We start from the raw sequence: 15,901 nt of genomic DNA on the forward strand, positions 1-15,901 counted from the left end.
GAAGGAATCACATTTTTGCAGGACTCTAAGCATGATTGTGAGAAATTTAGCAAAAATAATACCACAATAAAGGAATGGAACTGAGACTTGCATTGCATAGCAGTTTGACACATTCCTAATTTTAGACACACCTGAGCTTGTTACCTAATTTGCAGAAATCTGGAAATTTGGAAAATTCATCTCTTTAGGGCCAATGCCTACGGGACTAGTCAAATAGAAAAACAAACAAACAGACATGTGAGAGAAAATCAAACTTAACGTTTAGATTTTACTTTTTTTTTTTTTAAAGAAATACATTCTGTCATTCCTTTTTATGTAATTTTATAAATTTTTACATTTTAAATTCGTAGTTTTGGTTTGCATGTTCTCTCCTTAATGTATAGTTCTATTTAATATGTACAACCACATTTTACTTTTTAAAAATATATTTATTTTTTAACTTTTTGCCCTCCTTATGTACATGCACTATCTTTAATAACTATGTTTTTTTTTCGTCGTTATCTGTTTAACCCAAAACATCTTGATAAATTGTGGGTGACCCCTGAATTTGTATTTCAGCAATGTAACAATAATTTTACTCTTTAATTTCTGCACTATATAGATGTTTGGGTGAGGACTTAATCACTGCTTCCAGAATAGATATTTTGCTGGTTATTTGAAAATCCTCTTTTTTCAGCATGAAATGTGGGCTACAATGCAGATATCTACCCACAACTGCATGGCAAGAATATCGAGGTTGCAGAACAATATAATGCAAGGATCAAAAGACTGAAGTATCACCTGCCATATACAGTGAACTCCAAAAGTATTTGGATAGTGACACATTTTTTGTTGTTTTGACTCTGTATTCCAGCACATTGGATTTGAAATTATACAATGACTATGGGGTTAAAGGGCAGACTGTCAGCTTTAATTTCAGGGTATTTTCATCCATATCGGATGACCTGTTTCGAAATTACAGCACGTTTTGTACATGGTAACCTGAATGCATGCCACAAGCTTCCTGTGGGTCCTAAAGTATGACAAATAAACAGGAATTGCACTACAGGAAATATTGATTTTAGAGCCTGAAATGTCAGCAGAGAATTGCTTTTAAAAAAACTAAAATTTAAGATACAGGAGAAAAATCTGTCCTGGGAGCTGTCAGGGAGAAGGGCCCAAAATAAGGGAGCGTTGACAGGCCTGGCTTTGGTGGTCAATTTTGGTTTACTTTAAGCATAGCAGTAAAAAAATGAATTAAAAAAAAAATATATATATATATATATATATATATATATATATATATATATATATACACACACACACACACACACACACACACACACACACACTTTGCACCAGCTTTTGTTTCCAAATTAATTAAGTTTAAAACCTAAACACATCAACAGGAACCCTCATTTTTATTACTATTTTACACTTATATTTTGTCTGCTCTTGAGGTGAAGAATCAGGTGTTGCATCTACTATGATATCAAAGTACTTAGCTGCAAGTCTTTCCTCGAAAATTTTGTTACGCACATGTTGAGCACAGACTGCTATAAATTCATTCAGTGAATCTCCTGAAAGGTAGTTGGCTTGAAGACGATTACCTGCTTGCTGAGATTCTGAGTAATTCAGTGAGGCCAAGAAAATTCCCATTAGCACCAATCGTTTGCGATGATCCACGAAAGCTACCAATGTCCTTATCAAAACTGCACGTTAATGGCGGAGTTTGCTTGAAAACACCTCTCAAGCTCACGCCACTCAGTATAACATTTCTTATGACTGGCACTTCTCTCGTGCTCTGGAAGCCGATCATAGAGTTTTTTCAAATCTGTTGTTACTGGCCAGCATTGTGAGGAGTCGACAAGGAAAACAGTATAAAACTGGTACTCCAAGCCAGCCAGACACGTTCACAGCGCTCACTGTTTTGTTGTATTGATTTAAGCAGAGAAGTTGGGAAACCACACTTCCTGGTGTAATCTGGAAAACATTTAGGATGTTTTGGAGGCCCAGATGTAACAGCTAGCACTATACTTTCAGCTGACACTTTTTCGTCAGTGAACGTGCCAACACTAGCCATTACGCTATTGAAGCTCTTGAACTGTTGAACTGTCGCTCTCAGATCTCCCAGTGCTGAATGGTATGCCTGTGTTGATCCAGACGGACAACACGACGGTACGGTCCCTGGGGTTGCATCGCATGGCCTTCAGGCTATTAACATGGGCTCAGAGGAACTTGCTGTTCGTGTGGGCGAAGCACATTCCCATAGCGGTGAACTGGGCAGTGGACGTCCACTCCAGGAATGGTCCACATCCTTCAGAGTGGCGACTCCAACCTCACATAGTGAAGCCCATTTGGGAACGATTTGGGAAGACACAGGTGGATCTATTTGCCACGGCAGAGACAACGCATTGCCCTCTATGGTACTCCCACCACTGCTTAGGCGGTCCACTCAGCATAGACATGGAGCCTTAATGTTGTACTGGAGGCTCTCACGAAGGCCCTGTTTGAGCCCATACACTCCATAGAGCTGAAGTACCTGTCTATGAAGACAGCCTTCCCCCCTCTTGGCTATCACCTCCACTAAGTGGATCAGTAAGCTCCAGGCACTGTCTGTGCACAGCTCCTGCATGCGTATTTGGGAAGACGGCAGCAGGGTGTCTCTGCGCACCAACCCTGCTTTCCTCCCCAAGCCTTCCACGTTAATCAGTCTGTGGAACTGGAGTCCTTCCATCCACCTCCTTTTGCTTCATCGGAGGATGAGAGATTGAATTTGCTCTGCCTAGTGCGGGCATTGAGATGCTACATGCATAGGACAAGAGCTCTGCATAAATCTGACCAGCTCTTTGTCTGTCACAGGACACGGACCCTAGAACAGCCCCTCTATAAGCAGCGTCTGTCACATTGGATTGTGGATAGTCTCGACTCTATATAATAGTGCTGGCTTGCCCGCACCTGGGAGGGTACCACACAATCCACTAAAGGGTTGGCTACATCTTGGGCCCTCTTCAGAGGTGCCTCGATGTCTGATATTTGCACTGTGGCTAGCTGAGATACACCGCATACCTTCTCCAGGTTCTACCATCTTAATGTGGTACACTCTGCCCTGCCTTCTGTAGGCAGGAGGGTCCTTGAGGGTGTAAGTTCACACTGCTAACTTCTGGGTTAGACAGTGCTTGTGCATCCCTCATACTACTTACTTTATACCTACTTGTTTATATTTGATTGAAAATCCTATTTTTTTTTTTTTACAGGTAATCCATATACATGGAATAAAACATTCACATGTAGTTTAAAAACACATTATATAGAACATTCCAAACAGCTTATCAGTCGCACTTTACTACTACTAAAAATATTAATAATACTATTAATGATAAAAAAAAATTCCCAAACAGCAGATGGGTTTCGAGACATTTCTTTAAATACAGTTTACGCTATACAACGCTTTGCTGTCGAGATGGCAAATGAAGAAATTAAAGGTTTGCCTCTGGATAACGCGAGCTGGAGAGGGGAGGGGCGGCCGGACGTTGCTCAGTTTTTTAAATTAAAATTATTAGTGTTCGCGTGTCTTTTGTATGTTTCAAACCTATTCTACCATAGCACCTCTTACACTGTCTAGTTGTACACGAGGTATTCAGTACATATTTTACTGAAGCTATACAGCCACTAGAGGTATCCGTCCACTGCTTTGGGTACTATACCCTGCTCCAGTGGACGTAATGTATAACAATTTGGTAGCATGTTTTATTAACAACTTAAAAAAAAAAAAAAAAAAAAATGTAATATGCATTATACAAATCACAAGATCGAATGTGAGTGTGAGTAATATTTAATGTGTGATTTACAGTATTCACACATTGCCAAATAGTTTCTGTTAATAGGAAGAATTTATATTTATAAGTGCTATAATCACAGTTGTCTGATTCCTAGGCATATTATGATGCACTTTATGACTTTTTAAGTATCTATGAAGAACTGCAACTTAGTTTTTTTATGCAGTGTGTACCTTTGTCCTTCTTTCAATGTATTTGTATTTTTGAAAGTTAATTTTATATACTTCTGTGGTTTTGTATGTCTGTTGTTATTTATCTGTAATTGTATATATTTGTGTGATTCTTGTTTATACTTTGATGCCCTTCCCGGTGAAGGTGTGAATGCATTTTTTTTTTAAATATGAATTATAAATAAATAAACGAATTAATAAATAAAAATATAACAACCGAACTTAATTTCATAGACATGGAGTTGCAGATGTTTCTGAACATGTGAATTATTTTGGTGGGATATGTGCATTTTACTTGACCACATGTTATGTTCTTTGTTTTGAAACGTTTAAAAAGCTTTTAAAAAAACTTCTAATTTAACTAATGAGCATAGTAATGACTTGTGGGAGCAATAAACTGATACAAATACTGAAAGAAAATGATTTTTTTGTACCACTTTTTGCCAGCATATTTAGCTTAATCACTTGCAATATTATTTTGAAATTGTTTAATTATTACAACAAACAGCTTTGAAAACAATTTCAAAATAACGTTTAACCATATATAGACTGCCATTAATAAAGCCCCTTTAACACTGGCATGCTGTACCCGGGTTAGTACCGTTGGCCCAAATGTTGTTTAGAACAAATGTTTCTTAATCCCTGCTGCAATCTGGCTTGCATTTAAATCAACAAAGATGTGTTATTGTGTCTGCTAGCGAACATCCTGAGGTGGGTCACTGGGATCCGGGATGTTAACCCGGGTACGACCCAGATCCGTGGTTTCACTACGCTGGATTGTGTCCCGGTTAGCCAGGACCCGGGTCCGGAGCGCCAGTATAAAAGTGGTTAACTCCAGCCTTTCTTCTAACTTTGCTGGACACTAGTAGTCAGCAAAATACCTGTAAAATGTATTAATTGCCAGTCAATTCCCATATGCAATCTAAACAAGACTTTCTGGGCTCCAGGCATTGTCTTAGGTCCGCCCATCTATGACACATTTGTCCTAGCCTTCTTTTTACTATGCGTGACTGGCTCCCGGAAGTAGTGCTGATTCTAAGTGGATGCGACTGAAAAGAAGGGGGTTGGGGGGATGACGTGGATCAAACAAGTTGTCCTTCTGCGCTTTTTGGTGCAGCATCAGCACCATGAACACACCTTTTGCAGCTAAGGGCTGGCATTACTGGTATCGCTTTGCAGTAAACAATTACAGCAACGTTTTCCTATTATATAATACAATTAGAACAATTACGAAAGAATACCAGGGTACGGCACTAAATCTGCAGTGTCGCAAAATCATGTTAAAAAAACAACCCTTTTTTTTTCCAATTGACGTTTCTACCTGAATTTTTATTTATCCTATAACTTAAATTATTGAGCATTCATTCCAATGTAGAGAAGACTGCGCCACGATTTCAATAGCACCATTTTTATGATGAAGCCATTTTCTTTGATCTTAATCCATTAATATTATTGACCTTGGATATTTAATGCTATTGCAGAACAAACCAGTGACCACACGATGGCATGTCTGCCTGCCTATAGTATGCCAATTCATGCACTTGCATTCAAATGCAGTTGAACAAAAGACAGCTGCTAAGACAAGAGTACAATTCTATTCTTCAAATAATCAAGCGGATGTCTGAGTGACGTGCAGCTCTGCTTCTCTACTGATAGAACCGTGAGGGCTGAATGAGAACACACTGTGCTTTTTTTCACAGCTGCATGTCTTCTTTTACAATCATAGGAGATAAAATGCAATTAAATGATGGATATATGTGCAATTCCAGTGTAACATGGTTCCTGGATATATTGCCTTTTCTGCATTGCCCCGTTTTATGTTATGTCTGAATTGCTGTTTCTGTTAAATGTTAATAAAAAATGGAAGAAAAACATGATTCAGTTTCCTTATTTGTACCAGAATATTTACAGGAAAAATAAATACAGAACCATTTTTTTTATTTATCGAACGACTCGTCATTATGATGGATAAATAAATAAATAAATAAATAAATAAATACTACCAACAAGCAGTCAAAAAAAAAAGAGGAAGTATAGAAAGCATATCCAAACATATTCTATATAGAATATTTTTGCAATAACGTTTAGCAAGCTCTTCTGTGCGTGCGCGCTCCCGCCACAGCACTGACGACAGGCGTCCCAGTCTTGCTGCGCGCCCCGCTCCCATTGTGCCTCGCGCTGTCAGATTACCAGTCACTTTCATTCTGAGCTGCTGAGGAGCTGTGAACAGGAAGATGGCGGCCCGGGTAAGAGTTACAATAATTTCTTTTTAGTTACAGAAACAGCTACTAGCCGTCGGTAAAGTTCATGTCACAGGGAATAGGTTGGTGTCTGGCAGGGGTTCAGTGCTGGGGAAACGGGACGTCGTTGCCAACAAGACGACCAGGCACAAGAGCCCGGAAGATGGGCATACTGGCAGTGTGTACTGGTACTATACAAATTGTTATGTTCTCTACAGTGTTAGCAAGACTAAGGAATACTTAACAAATGCAGAAATGTAGGCATGTACATATCATATCCCTGCTGCGTACTGACATTAATCGTGCTTTTCTGATGCGTACTGGAAAGACACCGCGTATGTTTGAAAAATACAATCAACTGGCTTTTTACTCCACTGTCTATTTTATTTACTAGAAATAGATTACAGGGAAAATATTATTCTGACACAAGCAACGTCAGGTTTATATAGTAAAATACATCACCAGTCCGTATGCTTGCTTCCACTAAGCCAGCAGTCATTTCGATTGACATTTACAGTTGCACTCACACTCGGCTTTATCGTGTTAAGCTTACAAAATATTAACTAAAAGCCTATATAATATAGGCTGGGGCACGTAGTGAAAGAATGAAGACGATCTGTATACACACACTAGAAATTTGATAGATAGAATTGCAGTCTGTTGGGAATTGATGGTGCATCTTTTAACCTTGGCACAGCGATGGCACTGCAGTGGTTGGTCAGTTAACCAATACAATAACACTGTGCTATCCCCACACAATCCTCTTTCAGAATCTCTTTAAAATGGTAGCTATTCTTATTAAAGATGGCGTTTCCACCTGAACCATAGCATTTCAGCTCTGAATCACATATTTGCAGAAATACTGCATTTTTATCTTTCTTGAAAGACTCCTTAACATTTATATTTGTTTTGCATATATTACATATATGTGTTTGTTTTGCATTTGTATTGCCTGTAACATGCACTTTTATATGTTAATTTCTGTAAGTCGCTTTGGATAAAAGCGTCTGCCAAATAATAAAATAATAATCGCTATGGGGCTGTGTGGTCCATTGGTTAAAGAAACGGGCTTGTAATCAGCAGGTACCCGGTTCAAATACCCTGAGCAAGTCACGTAACCTCCTTGTGCTCCGTCTTTGGGGTGAGACGTTGTTGTAAGTGACTCTGCAGCTGATGCATAGTTCACACACCCTAGTCTCATATCTTGTAAAGCGATTTGTGATGGTGGTCCACTGTGAAAGGCGCTATATAAAAATAAAGATGATGATTATTATTATTATTATTATTATTATTATTATTATAAAATATCACAATACAAAGTGCCACATTATAAAATATCACCTTACAAGTTAGCACATTATAAAATATCACGTTACAGAATATCATAATACAGATAAGTGCAATTATTAAAGTATGATAAGAGGTGATGTGTTCTAAAAATATGACAAAATAAAGAATACAGTAAACAGATGTTATAAACTGCAACAGTTACATATCGTTCAGCCTCGTTAATACTTCTGGCAAATGTATAGATCTCGTGTATCGCCTCATTTGGTAATGACATGGCAAATCTTTCACAAATGAATTATTTTTCTCCTCATCACTTCTTGTTGTCATGGGCTAGTCAGAAGGAGGGAACTTCGACTAGACGCCTGAAGCACGTCACTTAATTCCACCCAGATATCTTACAAAACCACACCTGATAATGGTAATAATTCAAAGAGGTGTGTCTGCTGGACACATTACTCTAACCAATTATATAGTTTTCGAAATACCAGCCCAAAATATTGAAAAAGTTTGTTTTTTTATGTTCTGACTGTCAGAATAAGGCACAAACTGAGATTCAGAAAGAGTGAAATCTACTATGTTTATTTTGAAGCAGTTTGTATGTGCAGTATAATGAACTTGTGAGGTTTTTTTAAAAAATAAGTGAGTGTGCCACAGACATGTCGCCGCGGCTGAGTTTGCAAATGCCATTACCGCTTGTCTTAAAAATAGTGTTATATAATAAAATCCACTCTGAAAAGTATGATTTTTTTTTTTTTTTGGGCCGAATGTAATTTAGGTGAATTGAACACATCAAATAGTGATATTTTGTGAGCTTTATATAATATTTTTTACATTACCACAATTCTGTTTTAAATCTTCCAATTCTTAAGTGTGATACAGCTGTAAATCCCACTAACAAGCCTCCATCCTGATTGTAATCTTGTTTTAAATCTCGCAAGCGGAGTCTCTAGTAGAAATGTGGAATGTGCTGTCACTCAGCAGTTGGGCCTGGTTCAAAGTATTCAGAACGAATCAATGATAGATACAAGTCAGAAAGGCGGGACATTGCCCAGCAGCACTGGGAAATGTATTTATTATTATTTTTGTAGTAGGTTTTATTTTTTAATTGTAAAAGGGTAAAGTCAAAGTGCATTGATTAACCATTTCCAGTTTTTCTGGTGTTTATTGGCTATCAAACAATTTCATTTTTTTGTATGCGGGGGTGTTTTATCGGGTTTTATCAGTTAAAACCGAAAATCAGAAGCCCTAAATATAGCCTAAACAACTTTGTTGCTTCTTTATTTTAAACTACATTAAAGACATGAGTATTGTACTGCAGCCAATGCACCGCACGGGGAACAGTAAGTGTGCGTGTGCGTGTGCGTGTGTGTTCCCATGGCGTTGCTATTGTAAAAAAAGGTAGTTACATACATAAGTTAATTTTTAATGGAAGGATAGGCGGTTTATTTGATTAAACTGTCTGCATACAAGCAGCTATGTGCAAAACTCTGTATGTTCCTTTACAACTATACAGAGATACACACTTTTTTTTTTTAAACCTAGTTTGATTCTCTTAACCACTTCAACTCCAGATGTAAAAGTGAAACCCTTTTCCAGGTACCAGATTTTGAAAATAATAATAAATAATAATAATAGTTTTCAAACCTGTAATTGCTATAAAATGTTAACATATAACAAATAAAACACAAATAAATGACCTAAACTCTGTTTTTTCATTAACCCTTTATGCTCCAGTGTACTACATAGCCATGTTCAAAAAGTTTTTTTTTTATTTTCATTTTTTTTGTTTTAACAATGAAAACAGAAACGCTGCTAATAACAGTAGTAATCAGTATTCAGTAATTATCAAATAAAAATCAATCAGCATCAAAACGTGTGCCATTATCGACTTGCTCTGTGCCATTTATTGAAATGTTCAATACAACAGAACCCGGGGTTGCCTTCGCAACCACTGCACATTTTTCTTGTGTCCTTTCTTTTGTTTTCATTTTCGTAGCAAACCCTGCACCTTTTTTTGCGGTCTCTGCTTCCCTTGTGATGGAGGGATAGTCACAAATGTGTGTACAGCGCTACTTTGCGCAGGCATTGTGTTGGATCTGGACCCAGTACTGTGTTTTAATAGTATTTCGTCACAGCACTGTAAAAGGTAATCCAGGAATTGAATCTTGTCCTCCCCTGCTGAAAGCCGATACAGCACTCTACTGTTCAGCATCATCCAGGACATGAAGTGGATGCCTAGTTTTTTGAACCAGGCAAGACTTTTTCTGCTAGGATTATATGGCTCTAAGTCCTGATCGCAGGCATCCAGAGCTCACATCAGTTCGTTGTACTTTTCAATGTAGAATGGCTTTTTGAAAAATACTGTTGCTCCTCCAGTGACAACACTGGTCTTTTCTACAAAGCCAGCTGTGTACTTTGTAGTCAATACATTCACATCCCTTTTGTCATGCCACCTCACCAACAATAAATCAGAGTTTTATAACAAAACATGTCTGTCCTTTGTGCAGTTTTTCTTCAGTTACTTCCTTTGGTACTCCTCTGTTGGTTTGGATAGTCCCAGTGTTGTGCGTATTTTGTATAAGCAAAAATTATGTTACTTTTGTAGACATGTACCAATTATCAACAACAATATGACGTCCTTGGTTCAGTACATGATCAAATAAACCATAATCCTTTCAGATAAACTGAGTTCACTTGCTTCTGGATAATGCGAGACATCATATTTATCCTTGCCGATGTAAATTTGAAAATTCCAGGTGTAACCCCTCAGCTTTTTATCACTGGGACACAGACTGAAAAGTTTGATTCCGAATCAAGCTCTTTTTGTTTTTATGTATTGCCGAAAGTGAAGACTTCCTTTCCACAAAACAAGTGCATCATCAATGGCTCTATTCTGTCCCGGGCCAACCTATTCCATTGACGTCACTCTGAGAATGGAAAGAAATGGCTCCAATCTTGTAAGAGGGAGGTCTGTGCGTGCATTGTCTATATTAGAGAATCGTAAAAACTTAATGATGCTGAGAAACGGTTTCTGCTTATCACCTCTTTGCAAAAGACAAGGGGGCCCTGCATCAACATGTTGTGACCAGTATGCAGACATCCGTGGCAGCTTGTTTATGTCCATCAGAAACACAAGCACAAAAAAAATGTACATGACCTTGGGTTCCACGTCCTGACATTTCAAACCAAACAGCTTCCCGTTTGCAGCTGGCTTACCTGTAAAGTAGCTGCATGCTCTTTTGTTTGTACAGTCACAAAGGTAAGTGATTAGCTTTTCTGGAACAAAAGCCAAAAAGCACTCCAATGGAGAACACAAACTCTCAAGTTCCACGGCGGGGTGCACATCTGTGTAAACAGGTGCAAAATCAAATGATGGAGGACTGGCATCATGGTAGGGATCAGTAGTAAACACCCAGTCCCCTGCTGTTCTTAGCTCCACATCCTCTTCATCATCATCATCATAATCATCAATGCCTGGTGATAAGTCAGCATCACTGTTGCTGGTATCGAAATCCTCTGAACCAACTTTGAAATCTTAACTGCTGTTGTCGCAGGAAGTAATTGCAGAAACAGCAAAAAACGTCGCTGGAACACAGAATACAAAATGCAACCACAAGGTCACGCGAGAGACAAAAGACCTCATGAAGAGGGAAATGAAACAAATAGCAGCTCTGAAGTCAAAGATTGAATATATTGAGGTCTGCAAGACAGTAAGAAAGTGCATTGCGGAGGATATACGGTCGTTCAACTGTAGGCTGGTAGAGAAAACTATTGAAAACAACCAAAGCATGAAGAAAGCAACCGACTGATTTTAGCAATCAAAAGAGGACAGGACTTTCATCAAGAACCACAAATTGATTTTGACGAGAGCCCTAGAATTTTACAGACAATTATATCAAGATGAAAAGATCAACGTAGCAGATAACAAAGACGAGATGAAGAAACTCAACTGGAGGAAGAAGTTCCAGACGTTCTACCAGAAGAATTGAAACATGATATCAAACATATGAAGACAGGAAAGGCACCCTCGTAAACACTCATACGGATCGGTCAATTGCCTGTTTACAAGTTGTTACTGAGCGACTACTGTACTATGTGCTGAGAAACTGACACTGACTGCACCGGACGGGATGACAGAGGGTAAAATCTCTCAGCTGTGTCACCTTGCCGACCATGAAGCTCCTCCTGAAATTGACAAATAAAATGTTTATTTTATTGTTCATTACACGTTTTGCTATTTACAAAATGCTGTCTGGCTATGAATTACTATCTACAGTAATTAATATACTCACGTACACATGCGGTCTTCACTAAGTCCCAAATTAAAGACTGCACTATTCACTGTGGCCCTCGGGATGAAATTGTTAGCTAGGTGGCTATTTTTTTTTTTTTTTTTTAATTAGCACTAGGAGAAAAAATGCTTTAGCAAGTACAGTAGAATCAGCCTCACCTGTTTGTCATTTGACTGATTAATCTCTCTGCTTAAAAAAATTATGCGGGGGGTGGGTTGGTGGAAAAACAAAATTGTTGTATAGAATTGAGTTAGCAAGTGAAGAAAGGAGGGGAAAAAATGGAATTGAAAAGAGTCAAGCTTTTTTTGAGGAGAAGAGTATGGAGGTGCTATGTCTATATACAGATGGATCCAAGGACCCAGAAACAGGAAGTGGCAATGGCGTATTATATCCCAGAACTGGATATCTGTGAAATAGCAAGGATATCAGACCATGTATCAGTGTAAGATGCAGAAATGGTATCTATACTATTTGCAATAGTTAAAATAGCTGAAAGAAAGCCTAAAAAAGCGGTCATATTTTCAGATTCTTATTGTGTACTTATTGCATTAAAAGGGGATTTGATTAATATAAGAGATATCATGTTTGAAATAATACAGCAATATAAGGAATGTACAATAATGGGGATAGAAGTACTTTTAGTTTGGATTCCTGGTCATTCTGGCACTCTGGGCAATGAGATGGTAGATCTTGCAGTAAAAAATGGGTTAAAAAGAGAGGAGACCCCAATGGTGTAGTCAGCTACAAAGCACTGTGTAATAGTTTGTTATAACTTTCTCTTAAGTGTTACATGCTCAACAGTACTGTAATGGTATAAGAAAAGTGTGTTTTTAAAGTAATTTCAGCTTCCAATCACTTAAAATATGCTGACGATATTGTAGACAACACCAAGCTACAGACAGTGAGTCCCAAGCTTTAATCGTGTTACTGTTTATAGATTAGAACTCAACTTTATTATGAATGTATTGTGTTATATTTTAAGAAACATATTACGATAGTGTTCATTATGGTAATTGTTTGTTTGTTCGTTTTAAAGTGTTTAGTAAAATGTGACCTATTGTTTGACCTCGTTAGTACAACTGGCCCCCTTTACTAATGATATCTTAAGTCAGGGTCATAACCAAGTATAAATCGGCATATTTTTGTAAAATGATTTTACACTTGCTTTTAAAGATCAAGCGTGTTTCAGTAAATTCAAATGATAAACTTCACATCCCGTGCAGAAGGAGAACACAAACGTAAAACGCATTAAGTGGGTTTGGCATTGAAGGGGAGATGAAGGGTGGTTTCAGTTCTGAGTGACTGTTTTCTAAGCATTATGAATTCACCATTGCTACACCCCATTAGAAAATCGACTATGAAAAAGCTTTTGACTGCTTACATGAGATCTATATTAAGCTTTCTGCAAAAACAAAGAATTGAGAAAATGTACAGACTTGATCAGCACCATATACAAAAATGCAACATCCACAGTAAGACTCCATAAAAACAGCAACAAAATCAAGATTGAAAAAGGAGTTTGACAAGGAGATACAATTTCCACAAAGCTCTTCATGGCCACCCTAGAAGATGTTTTCAAAACACTGGATTGGGAAAATAAGGGGCTGAAGATCAATTAAGCCTACTTGAATCACCTACAATTTGCTGACGACATGCTCGTATTTGCAACATGCCCAGAACAATTACAAAGAATAATACAAGAACTACACAAGGCCAGCATCAAAGTGGGTTTGAAAATGAACCTGAAGAAGACTCGAGTCATGTTCAATAAATATACCACTCCACAGGCAATTGAAGTCAATGGGATCAAGCTTGAAGAAGTTAATAACTACGTATACGTAGGACAATTAGTTTCGGCAACAGAGAACCAAATGTGAGAAATCAACAGAAGAGCAAAAATGGGCTGGAGTGCCTTTGGAAGATTAAGCATGGTTCTGGAAGGGAAACTATCCTTATGCCTCATTTAAGTGCATGAAACTCTGAGGCACTGACACAACAAAATGTGAAAAAAGTTCAATGGGGTGTAGACTTTCTATAGGCACTGTGTGTGTGTGTGTGTGTGTATATATATATATATATATATATATATATATTATATATATATATATATATATATATACACACACACACATATATATATAGATAGATAGATAGATAGACAGATAAATATAAACACAATTGGCTATCAGCAATTCTTTGTTATTTTAGTTGATAATGTACAACAATAAAAATACAATAGCAAGTTGTGTGCAGCAGAACAGACTTGATGCTACATTAAATCCAACAAAGAACTTGGAGTTGAATATTCTGATGCTTATTAAAAATAAATAAACGGGTTGAATCCTAAAGAACATTGATGGCTTAAGTTATTATTGTTATTTTATTATTACTCAATGTCCTTCAAAATTACCTTTTGTAATCTTTGTTTAACTTACTTAATCTGCATTTGTTGCAGGCGGTATTTTGAAGCAGAAATTCATTACTGTGTGGTCTTTGTTGAGTAACAAATTCAGGTTTGACTGAATTTTGTGACCTGATATTTTTGACATCTTTTTGTTTTTGATTAAGTGAATCATTTAAGTTGTGCTGCATTTTAAGTAGTGTATGCTTAAAATAAGAATTTAACAAACCCTGTTGTAGTTGACACTGCCTAGGCTACATTGAAGTTATAATATGCAATGTTTAACAGGAAGTGGCTAGAAAAAGTTTAGTGTCACATTATATATATTTTTTGTACATAAGTGTTTTTACTAGTACAAATGGAAAATGTTATTTTTGTGTGACGTTGTAAAACAAATTTACGAATTGCTGTCAAGCACACAATATAATACTGTATTCTTTGCATTCATTTTCTGAAGTAAATTCAACAAGTAAACAATACCTGTTCATTTTTGTCATAAATACATGAAGTAAACAATATCTCTTCATTTTTAACATTCATAATTATAAAACAGTTTAAATATAGGCCCTATGTCTTGTTCTAGTACTTTACAATAGCTTACCTTCACTTTGTTATTATCAGTATCCTATCATAATTGGCCGATATGGGTAGATAACCATCAGCAATCTGCACCAGCCAAGAAAATATTTTGTTGGATGAGGAAAAAAGACAACAAACAGACGTCTACAATTATTTATTTCAGCAATTTTTGTTTTGCAAAACTCCAAAAATGCTAATTCAAAAGTATTCATACCCTTTGATGCTATGATAGTATTATCTACAAGGGGCTAGAAATTGCAATATGATAATGCAGAACCTAATTCTAGAAAAGTCTAGAAAAGGATGGATTGTAGGTGAACATTCTTGGATAGTATTAAAGGGTTAGGCATAGGATGATTGCTGTCATTACCAATAAGTCATTATGGGAAAAAGTAAAGAGCTATCTGAAGACCTTAGGCAGAAAATGATTTATTGTCATAAAGCTGGAGAAGGATACAAAAAGATAATCAAGCATTTGTTTCTATTATCAAGAAGTGCAAGACTCATGGTACTGTCACAATGCCCTGGAAGAAAGATGGTTCTTTTACCAAGAACAAGTAGAAGAATTGTGAGGAAGGTTAATAACAATCCAAGATTGACTACCAAAGATAATCAAAGTGAACTGGCTGCAAGTGGGGCCGGGGTTTCCATTTCAACCATAGGGCGAGTATTGCATGGTGAATGTCTCCATGGTCGCAGGCCAAGGAAAAAGCCACTCTTAGGAAAACGTCAATCACTTAGTTTGCTAAACAACATTTGAATGATGGATGTGAGTTCTGGGCAAAGGTTTTGTGGAGTGATGAAACAAAAATCTAGCTGTTTGGTCACGCTGATAGTTGTTACGTTTTGGGGAGAAAGTCTAGTGAGGTGTACATAGAAAAGAATGCCATACCTACTGTCAAGCATGGAGGTGGTATTATCCTTCTATGGCACTGCTTTTCCTTAAATGGCAGAATAAATTTATTTCCAATACATGATAAAATGGATTCCATAGTATACCAAAGAATATTGGCCAATCATCTGAAACCCTCCGCTACAAAACTTGGTTTAAAGCACAACTGGACGTTCCACCACAACAACGCCACTCGTCTGATGAAAAAGGAATTGATCT

General features: G+C 37.3%; 1 protein-coding gene across 6 annotated transcripts in view; it reads left to right on the forward strand.

Annotated features, from left to right (window-relative positions):
• Positions 1 to 6,131: 6,131 nt before the first annotated feature.
• LOC121301844 (vesicle-fusing ATPase) overlaps positions 6,132 to 15,901 on the forward strand; it is a 62,556-nt gene continuing 52,786 nt past the window's right edge. For all 6 annotated transcript variants that reach the window (XM_041231485.1, XM_041231488.1, XM_041231490.1 and 3 more), the window contains exon 1: positions 6,132 to 6,234. In XM_041231485.1, the coding sequence (XP_041087419.1) occupies positions 6,223 to 6,234 (12 nt within the window). In that variant the 5' untranslated portion in view covers positions 6,132 to 6,222. The remainder of the gene's footprint in view (positions 6,235 to 15,901) is intronic.

Source organism: Polyodon spathula, chromosome 28 (genome assembly GCF_017654505.1).
Source record: "Polyodon spathula isolate WHYD16114869_AA chromosome 28, ASM1765450v1, whole genome shotgun sequence".
Taxonomy (NCBI): Eukaryota; Metazoa; Chordata; class Actinopteri; order Acipenseriformes; family Polyodontidae; genus Polyodon; species Polyodon spathula.